General features: G+C 45.0%; 2 protein-coding genes across 4 annotated transcripts; one reads left to right on the top strand and one right to left on the bottom strand.

The window, feature by feature from the left end:
• Positions 1-876: 876 nt before the first annotated feature.
• WFDC13 (WAP four-disulfide core domain 13) lies at positions 877-15,832 on the bottom strand. 3 transcript variants are annotated; one of them, XM_045528078.1, is made up of 4 exons: positions 15,310-15,832; positions 8,253-8,397; positions 5,754-5,904; positions 877-4,358 (listed from the first exon to the last, which is right to left on the bottom strand). In XM_045528078.1, exons 2-4 carry the CDS (start codon positions 8,335-8,337, stop codon positions 4,319-4,321), a joined length of 276 nt encoding a protein of 91 aa, XP_045384034.1. In that variant the 5' UTR covers positions 8,338-8,397; positions 15,310-15,832; the 3' UTR covers positions 877-4,318. The 3 variants fall into 3 exon arrangements, with proteins under 3 accessions (XP_045384034.1, XP_045384036.1, XP_045384037.1); XM_045528080.1 differs by lacking the exon at positions 15,310-15,832 and adding an exon at positions 10,489-10,607; XM_045528081.1 differs by lacking the exon at positions 15,310-15,832 and adding an exon at positions 8,585-9,898.
• Positions 7,979-13,189, top strand: WFDC10B (WAP four-disulfide core domain 10B). Its single transcript, XM_045528083.1, has 3 exons — positions 7,979-8,356; positions 11,610-11,958; positions 12,886-13,189. Exons 2-3 carry the CDS (start codon positions 11,859-11,861, stop codon positions 13,014-13,016), a joined length of 231 nt encoding a protein of 76 aa, XP_045384039.1. The 5' UTR covers positions 7,979-8,356; positions 11,610-11,858; the 3' UTR covers positions 13,017-13,189.
• Positions 15,833-15,836: the final 4 nt, after the last annotated feature.

Raw genomic sequence — 15,836 nt, 5'->3', positions numbered from 1 at the left:
CAGGTACACACCAGCACGCCTGCCCAATTTTTAGTAGAGATGGGGGTCTTGCTCTTGCTGAGGCTGATCTTGAACTCCTGATCTCAAGCAATCCTCCTGTCTTGGCCTCCCAGGGTGCTAGGATTACAGGCGTGAGCCACTGCGCCTGGCCAATATTTTTTGGTTTTGGTGGTCAGTTTTGGTTCTAGAAATTTGTTCATTTCTTCTGATATTTACATTTGTTTGCATAAAGTTGTTAAAGATAAGATTTTATGACGTCTTTGATATCTATATAATCTTTAGTACTGACCCTTTTCCTCCTTGGTATTGCTTATTTGGTGTGTCTTTCTTCTTTTTTCTTGATCACTCATTTCAAAAAACCACTTCTATTAGAGTCTTCTCTATTGTACGTTTTCTATTTTAGTAATTTCTGTTCTTCCTCATATTTCGTTTTTTTCTGCTGTCTTTGGGTTTCATTTAGATGGAGTACAATTGGAAGAAAAGTATAGTTGTGGGACTAGGTGAAGGGAGGAACATTAGTCCATTTATTCTTCTGGATTCTTTAAACATATCCATAGATTACATCATGTTGGACCTCTACAGAACTACTGTCACTCAGTTGTGTGTTGTCAGCCTATGCCTGGTGACTCTTTAAAGAAATAGCCCCATGAAACTCTTCCTGGAATCTAACATGAGGTTGTCACAGAAGGTATTCTCTGTCGTGGTGATCTTTTATTACCCATCATTAATTAGATACCAGCTTTATATAGCTGAAAGCAGTGCTCTCCATTAGAACTTTTTGTTAAGATGGAAATGTTCTATATTTATGATGTGTAATGTGGTATTGACTAGCCACATGTGGTTATTGAACACTCGAAATGACTAGTAAGACAAAAGAACTGAGTGAATGTTTTATTTTATTGTAATTAATATAAATTTACATTTTAATAGCTTCTTATGATCAGGACCTTCAGTATTGGGAAGATCAAACTCAGATTACTAAAACTGCGATGGCTGTAGTTTGAATGGACTGACCTATATGGAGAGATCTGCCTCACTCAGATCAACTTGAACCATATCTGATCAGTTTCTGGTGGAAAAGGAACCTGTAGATTTTTTTGAACAGTACTTTCTTCTCTGGGCCAGGGGTTACCAGGGAGTTAGCCAGATTAGAGGTGTGCCATAGAGGAGAGGCATAAGACACGGACTTGTGATAAATTAATCTTGGGAGAAGTTCATTTAGACGGGGTGCAATTGGAAGAAAAGTAGCCTTAAGGGACTAGGTGACTACAAGTTTCCAAGTCAGTAACATTCACATGGGATCTGCAGAGGGAAGCGAAGCCTTCCACAATTGCTAGAGGTTTAGTAGAGGAATTGAGATCTCTGTCAAATTAGCTGATCCTTCATCATGAGGTTTAATCAAGGATGAGATTCACAGACAAGGAACCTGAAGGTCAGAGAGTTGAGGAGTACCCTATTTCTCAAGGATGCAGTACTTTCCGTAACTATACCTTGTTCCCTCTTAGGAAGATATTTTGAAGATCAGAGAACACTGACTGCACTTGTCTTAATTAACTTGAGTTAATTTATATGGAAGCCAGGGAAATTAAAAACCAACCAACCAACCAACCAACCAGGTAGACTGTACCCTATGATCCCTTTATAAGACAAGAATTTTGGACAAGGGAAGAATTGACAAGCCATGGATAATAATAATAACATTCTTCTTAGACTCTCTGCCAGCAACCTTGTATGTGCTTTGCATGTATCATCTCATTTTGTCTTTATGACACACCTGAGAGTTAGATATTCTTCATCTCTGTTTTGCAGATGGACAGACTGGGGTTCTGAGGACTTACGAGATGCCTAGCATCACGAGGCCAGCAAGGCAGAGCTGGACTGAGTCCCAGAGTAGCTAGGACTCTGGACTGTTCGGTGAAGATTTTCTTTGTAAAACAACTCATTAAATGTTAGTATTAATCGACTCATTGCCAGTCTCTTCTTGTCCCTATTTGAAAAGTCTGAATTGTGTCCTTACTATGTGTAAGGCATGGCACTAGGTGTTAGGGTTCTCTGGCAAAGAAGTCAGACACAGCACCTGCCTTGATGGGATTCATCCTCTAAGCAGGGAAAATACTAACTTGAACAATTGCAGGACAGGGTGATAAAGGTTGTGATAGGGGAAAGACAGGGCACTGTGAAAAGACAGGGAGAGTGTCCAATTCTGTCTGGAGTGAATTAGTGAAGATTCCACAGTTTTTAATTTAATATGAACCTTGAAGCAGGGGTGGGAGCTCATCAGAAATGTGGGAAAAGACATTCAGGGCAGAAAGAAAAGCAGGAGTGTAGAGGGGAGAGGGTGCATGGGGCCTTGGAGAGAGACCAAGTTTAGTGGGGCTGGTTTCTAAGTATGAAGGGGAACGAAGAGTTATGAGGCCTGAGTTGTAAGCAGGGGAAAGTGCATCAGTGGAAAAATTTGGTGGAAACAGGAAAGGGTGAAACCCCACTTAGCAGAAGTGAGTGGAGCTGCCCAAGTGGAGATCCTTCTGGGAGAAGAAAACTTCTTGGGCAGGCCAAGGCTTGGGTTTGGAGTCTAGCTCCAGCATTTACCAGCTGGCTGTGCTGAGCATATTTCTCAACTCCCTGGCCCTCACGTTCCTTGTCTGCGAACCAGGTTTTATGGTTGTTGTGAGGACTAAACAAGAAGAAGTCTGCAATAACCTAAAATATCAGTTCATGTTAAAAAGTTGGAAGCCCTTGACCACACCCTCCAGAGCCCAAGATTTATGTGGGAGACTGTGGCAAGGCCACGTTCCAGGAGGCCATGGGGAGCTCAGTGCTGCATGTCCTAGGGACAAGTTCAGCATTTTCTCAGGCCCTCCCTAGCATGCCCATCTCCTACTCACCTGACCCTCCCAGCCAACACCAGGGGTCAGTCCAGGGGAGCCAGTCTGCAGAGGACAGGCTGCAAGTTCAGGGGGACAAACACTCTGGCACGCAGATCTAACAGACATTACTGTTAATGTGCTCCATGAATGGTGCAGTCTCAGTTAAGCCTACCGGAAGATAACAGGAGCAGGGGTGCCTATTCCTGTAGAAGACACAGTGTTTTTCTGCCTGTCCAAGATGAAGTCCTGCCTGTTTAGGCAAAGCATTGGGATGGAGCTTCCGAAGGCTTATATACCTCCCAGCCATTTAACACTGCAATAAAAATACAGTTGCACCAGCCACCTTTAGTTAGCCTCTCACCTGGATCTAACACCTGGGTTCTTACTATGGCCTCAGTGTCTTCCTGCTGCATGGGCCCTGGATTATCTAACAATGCTGATGCATTGATTGACAGCTGGTGGGTGGCAGGAGCACTCAGTTATATCCAAGGTGCAGCAGGAAATGAGCATGGTGGGCTCTCCAGCGCCTGAGCAAGGCTGAAAGCCGCGCTCATGCACCTAAACTGCTCCACTGGCATCCACCTGCTACCACTTATCGTACTCCTTTGTGTAGGGTTAATAAAAGGACTGCGCTGAAATAGCATCATTTTAATTTGGAAACTCTGGTAATGTCAAAAGGACCCCTAGAAGACTGTAAACTCCTAATTATTTTTCCCAAATACTCTGAAACAAAATCCACTCAATTATGAATACTATATTTGTTTTGGTGATGGAGTTACAGGGGACTCCATTTTGTTCACCATTCTTGTAACATCAGTAAAATGACAAAGATGATCCCCCCCTTTTTTTTAAGAGAAAAAAACCTGGAAACCAGAAAGAGTGACATCGTAAGTGAGTTGCTGGCAGCATCTAAACTTTGCAGAGTCTTTGCAGTGACCAAAGTCTTCTTTCCATGTGGCCCCGTGTTAGCCTTGCAATACCTCAAGACGTGGATGTTGTCTTCATCTTTCATATGTGGGAGTTGACTGTCTCAGAGAGGTACAGTGAGATAGCTGACCAAGCCACACAGAGCATGAAGGGCTCAGCTCGACTCCCTACCCAGGGTGCTGTCAACCTGGAAGCTGGAAGAGCCTGTTCCCTGGCAAAGCCTCAGATCTGAGCGCCTCCTGTTCCCCTTGGGCCATGACTCTGCCTCCTTAGGTCACTCTGTGTTGCAGAATTCACACTAGACTGCAGCCTGCCCCACAGAGTGTGAAGAAAGCCCCTGGAGGAGGAGGATGGAGGAGGAGGATGGAGGAGGAGGCAGCATCCGGATGACAAGAAGGTTATTCTGACCTTGTGGGAATGTCAGTGGCCCTGGAGAGGCTAGAGGAGGAAAGTGAGCATTCCTGAGAGATCTCACAGTGGAAGGCCGAACCCTCGTACCTACAGAATGCTCAGGGAAACATGTCTCAGTTGTCGGGCGTGGTGCCTGAGCCCTGGGGTTTGATCCTGCAGAAGAAAAATATTTTCAAATATTATCTAGTGAAGTTTTCTTTTTGGAGGTATAATTTTTACTTTCCATTATTTTCACCATTAAAACTAGACTGTGAAGCTAGTTCTCCTGCCATTGGGAAGGAAGAACCTCAAAGAACTCAGTGACAACAAAGAGTCGTATTTGTGTGTCTGCATTCCAAATAGAGCCTTGAAAGATGTGGAATTGAATTGCAAGGGCCAGGCTCTTGAGAGAGAAGTGGCTGTCTAATCACTAAAATTTACTGAACAATTATTATGTGGCAGACAATGTTTTAAAGCTTACACGGACCATCTAATTTAATCTCACGATTATTGCTCCAGGCTTAAAGATGAGGAAGAAGATGCTCAGAGAGAGGTTAATTAACTTGCCTCAGGTGACGTAGCTAAGTAGTGGTAGAACCAAGAGTTGAGCCCAGGTTTTTGGCTCTGGGCCCATACTTGGTCACTCGACCCCCTGTCTTATGTGTTGAGCATTCTGCTCAGGGAAGGGAATCAGCAGAGAACAAGACAGCTAGGCTTCCCTCCATAAGCTCACTGGCTGAGTCTCCTGCTATGGGTCTTTTGAGACTTCATTCGGGCCTTGTGAAGCAGGAAAAAAGAGTCCCCATATTATTCATGAGAACAAGAAAGTGAAAAAGAGGGGAATTGTTTTACTCAAGGTCATAGAAAGACATAGTTGCAAAAGGCAATTAGAAACCATAGGTCTCAACAGTATCTCAATGTCCTTTCTCTACTCTGGGAGTGCTTGGGGTTAGTGCTAATGCCTGGGAGTTAACTAAAACTCCCCTCAGGCTGGGTCTCCAGAGCCCAGGAACCCTTGGGGGCCAAGGATAGTATCTGGCGAAAGGAAGCAAAAACACAGAACAAATTTTGCTTTGGAATTTTGGTTACACTTGCAGCCGCATTTATAGTGTCCCAGGCCTGTGGACAAAGGGGGATTCGGGGACAGGGGAAGATCTGTGGATGGAGGCATTTGTGGGTGTATTCAGAGAGGCAGAGTGAGACAGAGATTCGTGCATGTGGTGATGGGGAGACAAGGACTATGTAGTTCAGAATTGGAGGAGAGCTCTTCTCATCGGGACTTTCAGGGACATTATCCTTGGTAAGGAGAAGGAGAATGTTGGCAACATGGCAATGAGGGGGGATAGGACAGAAGAGCGAGAAAGACAAAGAGAGAGAGAAAGAGAGAGAAAGAGGAGAGAGCGAGTGAGAGAAAGTGAGAGAAAGGGGCAGGGAGAGACAGAGAGAAGTGGGTGGGGGAGAGAGAGAGAGAGAAAGAGATCAATCTACCATAGTGGCTATTAAGAGACTCTTCTCTTGGCCTCCCACCAGCATCTCTAGGATCAGGACTGGGCATGAGAAGTCCCTTACTTTTTGAGCTTTTGAAATTTGTTTGATGAACAGACTATCCCACAGAAGGAAGAACAGCACTGAAGTCCTTCCTTGCACTCTTCCTGCAGGTTACACAAGTAGGTACAGTTTTCAGGTTCCGATCTGCAGGGTGGAGGTTCCAAGATATACTCTGAAACACAGAACAGGTAAGAGAAGGGTCTGAACAACAGGCTGGAGTAACATTCGGAACTCAGAAAGCCCAGGGAACTGCTAGGATACCTGCCATCCTATCTCCCTTGTGTGGTCCCAGAGCTGCTAGGATACCTGCCACCCTATCTCCCTTGCGTGGTCCCAGAACTGCTAGGATACCTGCCACCCTATCTCCCTTGCGTGGTCCCAGAACTGCTAGGATACCTGCCACCCTATCTCCCTAGCATGGTCCAAGGGAGGTGGGATCAGACTTTGTCCTTACTTGCTGACTTCCTCTGAGTTCTGAGCAGGAACTGGTGCTTGGATATTTGATCAAGGACAGAGTTTAGCAGAACCCTGCACCCTTGGGTCATTTACTATCCTTGCGGGCCAGATGCCAAGTCCCCATAGACCCTAGTTGGGTCCATTTCAGGGGTATGAATGGCATGTGTGGTGAGCAAGAAAGAGGTTTGTGCATTCATTCTGCACTGACTCATTGTGTGGTCTTGAGCAAGTTGTACAGTCTCTCATTAGCAATATCGTTTACCCTGGGGTCAGCCTAACATGGGCTGTATGTGTATAGGAAGAATGGGTGGAAGACAAGTTTTGGTAAAGGATGAAGACCACACGGTAAACCAAAGGTATGGGATCAGAGAGCTAGGACCCAATTCCCAGGTAAGTTCTGGGAATGACTTCTTTCATGGTGAGAAGGGTGGGGATTTCAGAATGGGGTGCAAAGATTCAGCTTCTCCTTCTTCCTTGGTGTCTCCTGATGGGTCAGAGCCCCAGGATGCCCCCACTTTCTACTGTTACTAGAAAAGATAAACACCTTCCTTTGACACCCTATTTTCTCCCCCACTCCCAAGTATTTCAGTTGAAAGCTAAGATCCACCTCCACCAGGAGCTGCTGTCCTAAGGCCCCAACCCAAAGTCGCCTCTCTGTTCCTGAACTCTAAGGATGGGCTCTGTTAACCACTTTCCCCAAGCCCTGCCAGGCCCCAATTTTCTACCTTGTGACTTACCCTTTTGGGGGATCAAAAGTCAAAGGTGGGGCATTCTATTGCTCTCCTGTTGGTTCACTGCTCTCAGATATTTGCATTTAGAAGGGAATCTATAGGACATCATGATGGTTTGAAAGGAAGGAATGAAGAATGAGTGGAGACTATAATTGTAACAGCAAATGGCACCAGAGATGGTGTAAAAGGAGCTGAGGTCCAAGCTGTTGACAATGGACAGAAACCAGTCCTCACTCACTCCTGGCCTCTCAGCCATTCCATGGCCCACTGGGGCAGTGCAAGAAATTGGAACCCATCCCCAGTTTGAAGATCTTGGGGTTCAGTGGAACAGCATGAAGGAAAGAGGCTGTGAGCCAGAGATCTCAGAGAGGGCCACCCTTCTCAAGTTTTGTCTCCTCTTCTGGGCATCTGGTCTCAGTCTCACTCACAGCACTTACCAGCCTTTCAGAAAGCCTCTTTGTGTCTCCCCTCAAATTCTAGTCCTTGATTCCCCAATTAACCCTGGATACTCCCATTCTCTTGCAGCTTGCTTACAAACCTGCATCCCGTCTGGAACATCTAAAACAGGACCTGGCCTCCCCAGACACGTGAGCTGCCACACATTTCCCTCTTCTGAGCCCCCAGTATTCTGAAGATGCTCTCCCCATTGAAGAGTGCGTATATGATGAATAACAGTTCTTCTCCCATTTGGTACTGGTCAAGGTCAACGTTACTGTAGCCAGCACTCTTGTTAGAGCTGGGCAGCAGTGGTTGCTGAGATGGACTCTCCACTGTCCCATTGATGCTAATCATGGGTAATTGCTCAGCACCTCTAGATTTTCAGTATGTGGAATAAAATGCAAGACTTCTTTCCCTCCCTCCCAAAATATCCTCCAAGGCCAAGTGTATGTAGATTCCAGCTTGAGTCCTACCAACTTCATTTTCCTGTTTGTTTTGATGCTTGAAAAGTGGGACCCGGGATCCGTGAAGGAACCAGGGGCAGTGAGATTAAGCTCGGTGATGAGACTGATACCATTTACGGTAGTTAATACCTATTGGGCATTTCCTGTGGCCTAGTAAGAGTGCTCTGGGTCTGCACACGTTATCTGTTTCCCTTCCCAACTATTCTGAGATCCTTATATCCAATATGAGGATAAAATCTGAGGCCCAGACACTGCCCAGGGTCACACAGGAAGCAGCAGAAGAGGAATTCAAGCCTACATCTTGCCGACAATAAAGCTTGGACTCTTGCACATCGCACTGTTTTTCCACAAGGCATGTCAGACTGTCAGCCCTCAGACCCTCTCCTCTCCACAGATCCTGCTTCTGTCGCCGGGCCCAGACCAGCACTTACTCTGAAAGCGATGCTTGAATCTCCCGGGCACCGGCTGCAGTGCGAGGCCCAGCACCAGCAGGAGCAGAGGCAGCACAAGCTTCATGGTGCAGGCAGGATGGTAGGTGAGTTCTGGCTGGAGCCTGCTGGGTTTCACCAGGCACAGCTGCGAGAAGAGAGGGAAAGAGAGCAAGGTGGGGGCCAGGCTATGACTAGCCTTTCACATGGATTCCAATCAGGGACAGCCTGGCAGAAATCCAAGCACCTCCCAGCCCTCTACAGGCCAGGTACTATTTTCCTATCTGCACCTCCTTAATCCCGCTAATCTTGACCTTGTTTTGCCTCTCATCTACCTAGATCATATTAATGTCTCTTCAAACGAATTTTTAAGAACTTTTCTCTGGGAAGAGCGTCCATGTCTTTGTTATCTTTATTCCCAGAGGCTTGGATTTTGAAGATGGAATTGTAAATAATGTAACTCTTTAGTTAATTCTTTTCTTTGTGCTAACATAGAGAAATGGCTTTTGTATATTGATCTGTAACTAGTTAGCTTGTTCAGTTCTCCCATTGTTTCTCATGATTTCTTGGTGTATTCTTTCAGTATTTATCATCCGTAAATAGTAACTTTTCCTCTTCAAACTTTATGCCATTTTTCATGCCTCATTGTGCTGGCCAGTCCCTCCAGCACATTGCATAGAAGTGAGGATAGTGTGTGTTCTTATCTGGTATCTGATTTAAAATGAAAGCTTCTTGAATTTCTCCTTTTAGGGTAGTCTCTGTTTTAGGTTTCCCCTAAGCATCCTTTATCAGGTTTAGAAAATTCTCTTTCATTCCTAATATAACAAGAGAGTTTTTATTAATTTATGTCAGATTATATCTATTGATTTTTTCTGTATATGTTGAGATGATAACATTATTTTTCTCCTTTAATCCTTTAAGTTGTTAATGTAGTGAATTACATTTCAAACTTTCTAACATTAAGCCATTCTTGGTTTTCTATGGTAATCTTATCATTATCATTTTTATATTGTTTGGCTCAGTTTGCTATTTTTCAGGTATTTTACATTTATGTTCATAAATGAACCGGGCTTGTAACTTTCCTTTCTCCTACTGCCCTTGCCTGGTTTTGTAGCAAGCTTACGCTGACTTCTAAATATAAAAGAATGTGCTGGGCAGCAGCCATTTGTCAATTCTCTGGAAAGTTTTGTGTAAGATAAAGATAATTAGTTACTTGAATTCTTAACTCTGTTTTTCTTGAACAAATATGCTCATTTGCACTTTGTTGTTTTCATTTAAAAGTATATCCTGGAAATTACCCTAGAGCAGTTCCTAGTGATTTGCTCTTTGTTAGAGCAGGTACATACACCTTAGTCATATAGCCGATCCCCTATATGTGGGCATTTCTGTAGTTACCAAGATTTTGCTATTACAAATAAAGCTGCATTGAACAATCGTGTGCATATTTTCTGTATTGTTGAAGGTATAACATCAGGATAGTCCAATTTTATAGGTTGTCTTTTCATTTTTTTGATAAAGTCCTTCAGTGCTTTCTTTTTTTAGTTTTTTAAAAATTATTTAAGACCCTTATTAACAGGTGCTTGCAGTTTGTTGACTTTTTTGAAAAAATCAAGTTGTAAACTTTTATTACAAATTAAAAATGAAGTTCTTAAAAATCTCAGCTTGATCAGATATGAAACAATTTTAAAACCTTTAAAGGCATGTTGAGAAAAACCAGGCTTTTTTATTTTTATTTTATTTTATTTTTTTTTTGAGACAGAGTCTCACTTTGTTGCCCAGGCTGGAGTGAGTGCCGTGGCGTCAGCCTAGCTCACAGCAAGCTCAAACTCCTGGGCTCGAGCGATCCTACTGCCTCAGCCTCCCGAGTAGCTGGGACTACAGGCATGTGTCACCATGCCTGGCTAATTTTTTCTATATATACTTTTAGTTGTCCAGATAATTTAATTTCTATTTTTAGTAGAGATGGGGTCTCGCTCAGGCTGGTCTCAAACTCCTGACCTCGAGCGATCCACCCGCCTCGGCCTCCCAGAGGGCTAGGATTACAGGCGTGAGCCACCGCGCCTGGCCAAACCAGGCTTTTTAAAAAAACACATTTGTTATTACCAAAAAAGACGCCTGTAGCTAAAAGTAATAAAAACCACATGCTGCATAGATAATGCAGACAGTTCTAGTGATCTGGTCAATGGGCAAAAAGCAAGCACTTAAGGTCTTCAGCTCCAATCATTTGTTCATTTCTTACTGCTGGAATTTCATATTCATTTCTTCTTGTTGGATGACTGAACTGGAGATGGTGGAGATGGTGGAGACGGTGCAGACGGTGGAGATGGTGGAGACGGTGCAGACGGTGGAGATGGTGGAGACGGTGGAGACGGTGGAGACGGTGGAGATGGTGGAGATGGTGCAGATGGTGGAGATGGTGCAGATGGTGGTGATGGTGGAGATGGTGGAGATGGTGCAGATGGTGGAGATGGTGGAGATGGTGCAGATGGTGGAGATGGTGGAGATGGTGCAGATGGTGGAGATGGTGGAGATGGTGGTGATGGTGGAGATGGTGGAGATGGTGATGGTGGAGATGGTGGAGATGGTGGAGATGGTGCAGATGGTGGAGATGGTGGAGATGGTGCAGATGGTGGAGATGGTGGAGATGGTGGTGATGGTGGAGATGGTGCAGACGGTGCAGATGGTGGTGATGGTGGAGATGGTGGAGATGGTGCAGATGGTGGAGATGGTGGAGATGGTGCAGATGGTGGAGATGGTGCAGATGGTGGAGATGGTGGAGATGGTGGAGATGGTGATGGTGGAGATGGTGGAGATGGTGGTGATGGTGGAGATGGTGGAGATGGTGATGGTGGAGATGGTGGAGATGGTGGAGATGGTGCAGATGGTGGAGATGGTGGAGATGGTGCAGATGGTGGAGATGGTGGAGATGGTGCAGATGGTGGAGATGGTGCAGATGGTGGAGATGGTGGAGATGGTGGAGATGGTGATGGTGGAGATGGTGGAGATGGTGGTGATGGTGGAGATTGGTACATCCCAGACAGTTGACAAGAGGTACACAGTGAGAGCTGTGTAATTGTGATAAATTATGTGGTTTCTTTTTGAGAAATAATGACAATATACATATTCACATGATTAAATGAGGGTGACAGAAGATAGGTAGCAAAAGATGGGTGATTCAAAAATGTCAGAAAACAAAGGATTGCTTCTATTACACACACAGGGAAACTGTTATAAAAAAATAACACAATAGGACATGGGTTAATTTTAAGCACATCTGTTTCCAAAAAAATGTATTTTTCTTTTGTTTATATCTGCAAAATATTTTGTAATTAGAAAGCAGAAATAGATTATGTCTTTCAGAGAAGAAAAATGCTGTCAGCAAGAAGAGAGGGTTGGTTACATGAGAGGAGGCGTCATTCCTGCAGAAGCCCCATCCCACACAGAGGAGGACAGGGTAAGGGACACAAGAAAGGGAGGAAGCAAGGACAGTCTTGCACTCCCCCGGCTTGCCCAGGGGAGGCAGCAAGGAGCTGAGGATCATCTTTTCTTTCTTTCCCTCCCTCTCCTGGCATCCTGGCCAGACTTAGGGCTCACGCTGTGGTCAGAGTCATGCAGCCCCAGGCTCTGCTGCCCGTCCTGCTTCTCTGTGTGCTGCTGCTGCAGGCCCAGGGAGGATACAGTGGCTGGAAGAGGATGCAGACCATGTCTAGTTGGTGATGGGCTGGCAGGGGTTGGGGGGATCAGGGGAGGGGGCAATGAGGGGCTCTGGCTGCTGTGAGGAGGGCCTGGGAGTTGGTACTTCTCTGCACATCCAGCTCTGACCACAGCAGTGCAGATCCGGGCCGTCCCAAACCCTAGTTCTCCTGCCCTTTTACCCAGCTCCTGGAATAGTAATGTGAGTGAAGGGGAAACCTACACCTTTTCAAAAGTCCGGAGACCCATGGTACATACTAGAGTGAAAGGCGCATCAGGGCTGAGAATATGATGAGAAAACAAGACAATTGTTCTTTATTGTACGTGCATTTGTGAGGAGTAAACATCTGGAGATGGTTACGGGCCATGTGTAGGTGTAGAGATGGGCATAGGTGTAGAAAGAAAGACATAGAGCAGGCGAAATTTGGGGTGTAGAGGGAAAGTTAAACTTATCATTAGAAGGACCAGGAGGGTGGTGGTGGGAGGGGAACTAATGAAGGGGCAGGGTCCTGGACACAGTGACAATGAGGACAGGAGAGAGGGACAAGAGGCAAGTTCATCTTCCTCTCTGGACCCTGCAAATTCTGAGAGTGAGGGAGGGTTTAGAAGATGTCTCAGGCTTCTTTGAGCTCTCAGCATCAGAGTATAGATTCTATGAGGGTAACTTCACCCAGGCCAGGACCAATAGGAGAGATAGTGTTCTGGAGGCAGGTGTATGAAGGAGGTTACAAAGTCCAGGCATTGAGGTCTTTGGGGGGCAAGGGGAAGGTGGGGAGACAGGATTTAAGGTACTACTGATCACTAGTAGTAGATGATGGGCAGGAGGTCGTTCTCTGGAAAGTCTGGAAGTATCATGAATGGCACCTTGCTCCTGGGGTCTTGGAGGAGCTTTAAGTTTGAGAAAGTTTGATGGTTTCATTAACCCCCTTCTGTACCTTTTTAGGAAGCAAGGCCTGTAACACGAAGTTCAGCATAGATCAATGCACCCACCACTGTTCGTATTTCCAAAAGTGTCAAGAAAATGAGACATGCTGTTCTACCATCTGTGGGAACATTTGCCTGAGCATCTTCTGAGTGGGGGAACAGCTGGGCTATGCATCCTCCTCTCCAAGCCCCTTAATTCAGAGGCTACACCCAGGTCTGAAGCTCAAGGGCCTCAAATCACAGTCACAGGGACGTCAGCAGGCATGCTGTCCTCCTCACTGTTTGAACTCCTTGTTCCTGTCAAATAAATCAGAACAAATGCCCAGGGACTCTGGCTTTTTTTATTCCTGGTGCTTGTGATCATCGAGAACCCAGTGCAGCCCCCACAGATGCCCTGCCCTTCTTGGGCCCCCGTCTCTGATCTCTCTCCCTGGTTATGCTTCTCTACTCTCTCTCTCTTTGGCCCACACACCCCTGCAACCCCCAGGGGGCATAGCCCCCCTGTCGCTCTGCTCAGTGAACCAGTACTCCCAGAGGGAGAAACTGCTCATGTGCAGCATTTCCCAGTGCTAAGGAGAACACTCCTCACCCTGGAGTCAGAAGGACCTGTTAAGCATGAGTTAGGTGGAGGTTAGAACCTGGGGCACAGAGTGGGAGACCCCCAGAGACTGCTCTCCTCTCCTTAGCCTTGGTGCACCCCACCCCATGCTCCCAAATTCTTTGTGAGGTTCAGATTACCATGTCTTTAGAATGAGGATAATGAGTCCCAGGGAAGTCAGGTGAGATGCCTTAAGGCCACCAGAGAGTGGGAAGATATGATGTGGCTAAAGAGGGTGTTTCCTCTGGACTTTCCCTTTGCTTACCTCTCTCCGTTGACCTGAGACCAGAGGCATGCTAGTGAGCACTGACCCTCACCCCAAATCTGCTCCTGCCCATCGCCCACCAAAATAGCCACTCCTGTGAAGGGGCCTGAACTGGGTGTCAGGATCAGCGACCCCAGCACCTTCCATTAACTGAATGGTCCCTACCTTTCCCAAACACTCTTCCTTATGGGCTCATTCTCGTTCATTTTAAAATGTTTTAAGTTTTTAATTATCATGGGTACATAATAGTTGTATATCTTTATAGGGTACATGCAATATTTTGATACAGGCACACAATGTCCTTGTATCATTTGAAGAAATTTCCACCACCAGCCCTACCTTCATCAATCATCACCCTGATGAGTTAGCCGCCAACAACATCGAGGAAAGGCCCTTCACTAGCAAAAAGATTACAAGCCACTGAAGGCTCAGATGATTGTTAGCATTTTTTAGCAATAAAGTGTTTAAAAATTAAGGTATAATCATTGTTTTTTGGGACATAATGCTATTGCACACTTAATAGACTACAGTATAGAGTAAGCATAACATTTATATGCACTGGGAAACCAAAAAATTCATGTGACCTCATTCTATTGTGGCAGTCTGCAACTGAACCTGCACTATCTCTGAGGTATGCCTTTATTTCCATTCTTACATATGTTTAAATGGAGTTTCAGAGAGGTGAAAGGACTTACCCAAAGTTCATACAGTTAGTAAGTGATGAAGTTGCATTTCAAATCTATGTCTGATGAGCCTGAAGCCTGTGATTGTGGCCCTACACAACTGTCAACTTCCAGTTAGTAGCCCGCTCGCTCCTCTGACTTACCGTCTGAACCACCTGACCATCTATGTTGAGGGTCAGGATGAGGAAAAATGGGCTGACACAAACTCTGTTGGTACCAGTATAGCCTGAACATTACAAATAGACAATTGGCACTATTTATGCACAGATTGAATCATCTGTATCTTCACTATTACTTTTATTGGCTTTCTGAAGGAATAAAGAAATACTCAAGGATTTAATTATAATAATGTAACTAATAATAGTAAATAATTCCTAAAATAGGGAAAAACTGGACCCACCGAAGTGTTCAAAGATTGGGGACTAACTGGCAGAGTAATCTGCCAATTCATGAAGTTTTAGAAAATATTTAGGACTACAGGAAAATATTCATCATATATATTAAATTTAAAAATAGTCACAGGATTATCCACTATGTAAAAAATATATATGCACATAAGAAAAAAACTACATGAATATATGCATATGTGTTAGCACAGGGTGACAAGATTAACAATGATTTTTAACTTAGTTGTCATTTTCATAGATTCAGGCACTAAGCATGGGTTGCTGTTTTATTAGTGCAAAAGCAAAAATTGATGTTCTGGAAAGAAACCATTTTTTCCTACAGAGAGAAGTAAATGAGATGAAGTGATGAGGGACCCCATGAAAAGGCCAAGGCCAAGGATATGTTGTAAAGTGGGAGGAGTCAAGGAACAGAGCTAGAGAAGAAAATGTAGTGCAATCCATAGGTTTTGCTTCTCTTCGCCTCGCCCTCCTCATTCCAGCCAAGACTTACCCAGAGTCTTGCACAGTCAGCTCGGCCCCCAGCTTCCCCTTCCCATTATGCTGCTTGACTGGTATTGTGAGAGCACTTGGAGAGAGTGTGCTTGGTGGCAGGAATGGGCTCCCAGGCCTAGGAGAAGCCGGGGGCTTCGCCATCTGGCACACCTGGCTCTGGACTCATTTCCTTTTAAATCCTGTATCTGCCCCTCACTGGCTTTGTGGCATCAGGCAAGTTGCTTAATTCCTTTGTGCCTCAGTTTCTGCTCCTGTAAAATATTAATATAGTGGTACTCAACTTATGGGGTCGTTGACAGTATTAGTTAATACATGTTAGAAATTTGACACATAGTACATTTTGTGTTAATCTGGGTGATTCTGGATATGTCAATGAGTACTTCATTGGTTTATTTAACAAGCCTTACCTAGCACTGTCTGTATACCGCACATTGACTCTCAATTCCTGATACATAATAACTCATGGAATCCTCACAACAATCCTATGAGGAGAGTGCTGTTATTATTCCCATTTTACAATGGAGG

The sequence above is a fragment of the Lemur catta genome, chromosome 17, assembly GCF_020740605.2.
Source record: "Lemur catta isolate mLemCat1 chromosome 17, mLemCat1.pri, whole genome shotgun sequence".
In the NCBI taxonomy this organism is placed as follows: domain Eukaryota; kingdom Metazoa; phylum Chordata; class Mammalia; order Primates; family Lemuridae; genus Lemur; species Lemur catta.
The sequence above is the reverse complement of the archived record's forward strand: the minus strand, read 5'-3'. Positions and strand labels throughout refer to the sequence as shown.

Bases quoted from the DNA above. Each gene is read 5' to 3' on its own strand.
- WFDC10B (XM_045528083.1), top strand. From the start codon at position 11,859: ATGCAGCCCCAGGCTCTGCTGCCCGTCCTGCTTCTCTGTGTGCTGCTG. The intron at 11,959-12,885 runs GTTGGTGATGGG...GTACCTTTTTAG, and splicing joins GAGGATGCAGACCATGTCTA to GAAGCAAGGCCTGTAACACG.
- WFDC13 (XM_045528078.1), bottom strand. From the start codon at position 8,337: ATGAAGCTTGTGCTGCCTCTGCTCCTGCTGGTGCTGGGCCTCGCACTG. The intron at 5,905-8,252 runs GTAAGTGCTGGT...TCTGTGTTTCAG, and splicing joins ATTCAAGCATCGCTTTCAGA to AGTATATCTTGGAACCTCCA. The intron at 4,359-5,753 runs GTAAGGGACTTC...TTTCTTCTGCAG, and splicing joins AAATTTCAAAAGCTCAAAAA to GATCAAACCCCAGGGCTCAG.